The sequence below is a fragment of the Tigriopus californicus genome, chromosome 12 (genome assembly GCF_007210705.1).
Source record: "Tigriopus californicus strain San Diego chromosome 12, Tcal_SD_v2.1, whole genome shotgun sequence".
Lineage (NCBI taxonomy): Eukaryota > Metazoa > Arthropoda > Copepoda > Harpacticoida > Harpacticidae > Tigriopus > Tigriopus californicus.
The window spans coordinates 3090924-3093205 of NC_081451.1; the positions used below are offsets into that span (position 1 = coordinate 3090924).

Genomic DNA, 2282 nt, shown 5'->3' on the forward strand with positions numbered 1-2282 from the left:
ATCGAATCCATAAAAAGAAAGCATTATTCCCTTTTTTGCATTCAATTTCCCCAAAAGACCGTTTGCATTTGGTTAGTCCTGCCCAAACCCGAGGCAGTCAAAAAAATTCAAATGAGAAGAAAACTTGAATTAAACTGTTCCTGATTTGATATGACGTAAAAAGATGGGTACTAACTTGGACAGGGATCAGTCCCACAAGGAATGGTTTCAATTGCTAATCCTGGACAAGGCAATCCACCCGAGAGAGGTGCGGGATTGTCGCAAGTACGTGTCCTATTGACAACAAAACCTCCACAAGTGCCTGGACACGTTTCGGCATTCCAAGCGGACCACCCCCCATCTTTGGGACAAGGGTCCAGTTCACAATCTTCATAATCCGTGAGATTGGCTCCATGACAATAATCCTTGGGGTAATTTATCTGGGTATCCATTTCTTGGCAGGAACGGTTTCGTGATCTCAACACCGGTCCACATGTTCCGACGCAGCTGCTCCACTCTGACCAAGGCGTTAAACCTGCCAGGAATGCAAAAACCTTAATGGATTGTGGTACATTTCGGCTTTATCTCATGATTTGATTACTAGTGCATTTGAAAACGTTGCATTTCCTTCCTTGGAGAGTAATTCCAGTGTTGTGGCAATCCTCGGGCAATAGGGACTGACCAGTCCTTGTTTGGCACTTTCTTGTACGGGTCTGATCTCCAACTCCACAAGTCTTGGAACAATCAGTCCAAGGTGTGGCTTCAAACCACACTACATTTAAAGTACAACAAAGACGCTATGATATGCGATATACCGTTAGTTTCAAATTTCTGGTTGTGGTGTAGTAAAGAAGGTAAAAAAATTACTCCCAGACCTAACCCGTTAAGCCGTTAGCCAATATTTAGCCAGTTTTAAGCCTCTTACTGAGAAACTCATTGACTCATTGTCCAGAACTTTGATTTCCTCTAAAAACTAGATTTGTTATATTCACAATTGGATGTAAAAAACGTAGCAACTTCCCATTCTGAATTGCATTTCTTGTGTAAAAGTTTGGAAAGGGAATTCAATATCAAAGGAATTCCCTTGAACCCTGAGTGGGCCTCCAAACACCAGAGAGTAAACACTATTGTATTTAAAATCATTTTCAAAAATATATCCAACGAGACATACTTCTCGCAATAAAAGAGGGTTCTTTACTGAATATTAACTGATATTTCGGAAATATAAGCTATTGCTGGAACGACTTTTTAAGTCAAAGACTTTGTTTTTTTTTTCAGCTTTACATTCAGCATATTCTTGCATAAAGTGCCTTAAGAAATCATCGGAGCGGAAATGTTATTTTGTAAATTTTCCTTTTTGATATCTTGAAATCTTGGTTTATCATGTAGTTTTTGGACCAAATACTTTTTCTGATAAGATTTTTTGCTCTTGTGGAGTAAAATAATTTTACTTCTGTGGAGTTTTATGCAATATTTTAGAGGAACTGTATGGAAGAGGTTACACTTCAGATGACTCTACGCAACATTTCTCGTTATTTCCTCCAAGCCAGGCATAAACAAGCGACCGTTGAATTTTCACAATTGCAAATAGGTAGACCATTTTAGTTGAGCTTATCAAGTAATTGTCTGAAAAACTAGCCTATCATTGTAGCAATTAAAAGCTGCACAAGTCAAGACCATTTGCTTTTGTCAATTCATGAGTCATCAAGCATTTTTAATTTCATATTTCGGTTTTTTTATAATGGTGCAAAATAACATTAATGAAACATATTTGAAAGAATAATTGCTATCTTTTTCAACATGTTTACATCTGTTTCCACAACAATGCAAAGTTTTATATTCTACACGTAGGTGCAAACCTAGTAGCATGCAAACTTCCCATATGAACCATCGGCTATTTTGTATTTTTTTCTAAAATTGGCTTGTATTTTTTTAAAAACTGGCATTGACATAACAAAAACACCTCAAAAGTAAGTATCATTTATGGTTTGCATTGTACGGGACCAGTGATGGGCATCATCGATTAACAACCCAAAACTTCCGTAGAGGAAGCCACCGTAATAGGGAACAAATGTCATCATATATATCTGTAAATCTACCAATAGTCCAATGACAAATTTGTTGCAATAAAAAAAGAATATAGAAAGATAGCTTTGTCAATTGTGAAATGATTCCTTAAAAGTTAACTTTCTTAATCCTTAGTTCATTATTCTTGACCAAAATGTCTGTCTCAGATTTGAATCTATTTGAATATAAATGAAAAAAATATGAGGTTTTCAAGAATATATCTGCAAAAGATAAGG

General features: G+C 36.4%; 1 protein-coding gene across 1 annotated transcript in view; it reads right to left on the reverse strand.

Annotated features, from left to right (window-relative positions):
* LOC131891791 (coadhesin-like) overlaps positions 1–2282 on the reverse strand; it is a 12265-nt gene that overhangs the window by 9133 nt on the left and 850 nt on the right. Inside the window, exons 2-3 of the mRNA XM_059241454.1 lie at positions 581–751; positions 176–514 (exon numbers count right to left, since the gene is read on the reverse strand). Coding sequence (XP_059097437.1) covers positions 176–514; positions 581–751 — 510 coding nt within the window. The remainder of the gene's footprint in view (positions 1–175; positions 515–580; positions 752–2282) is intronic.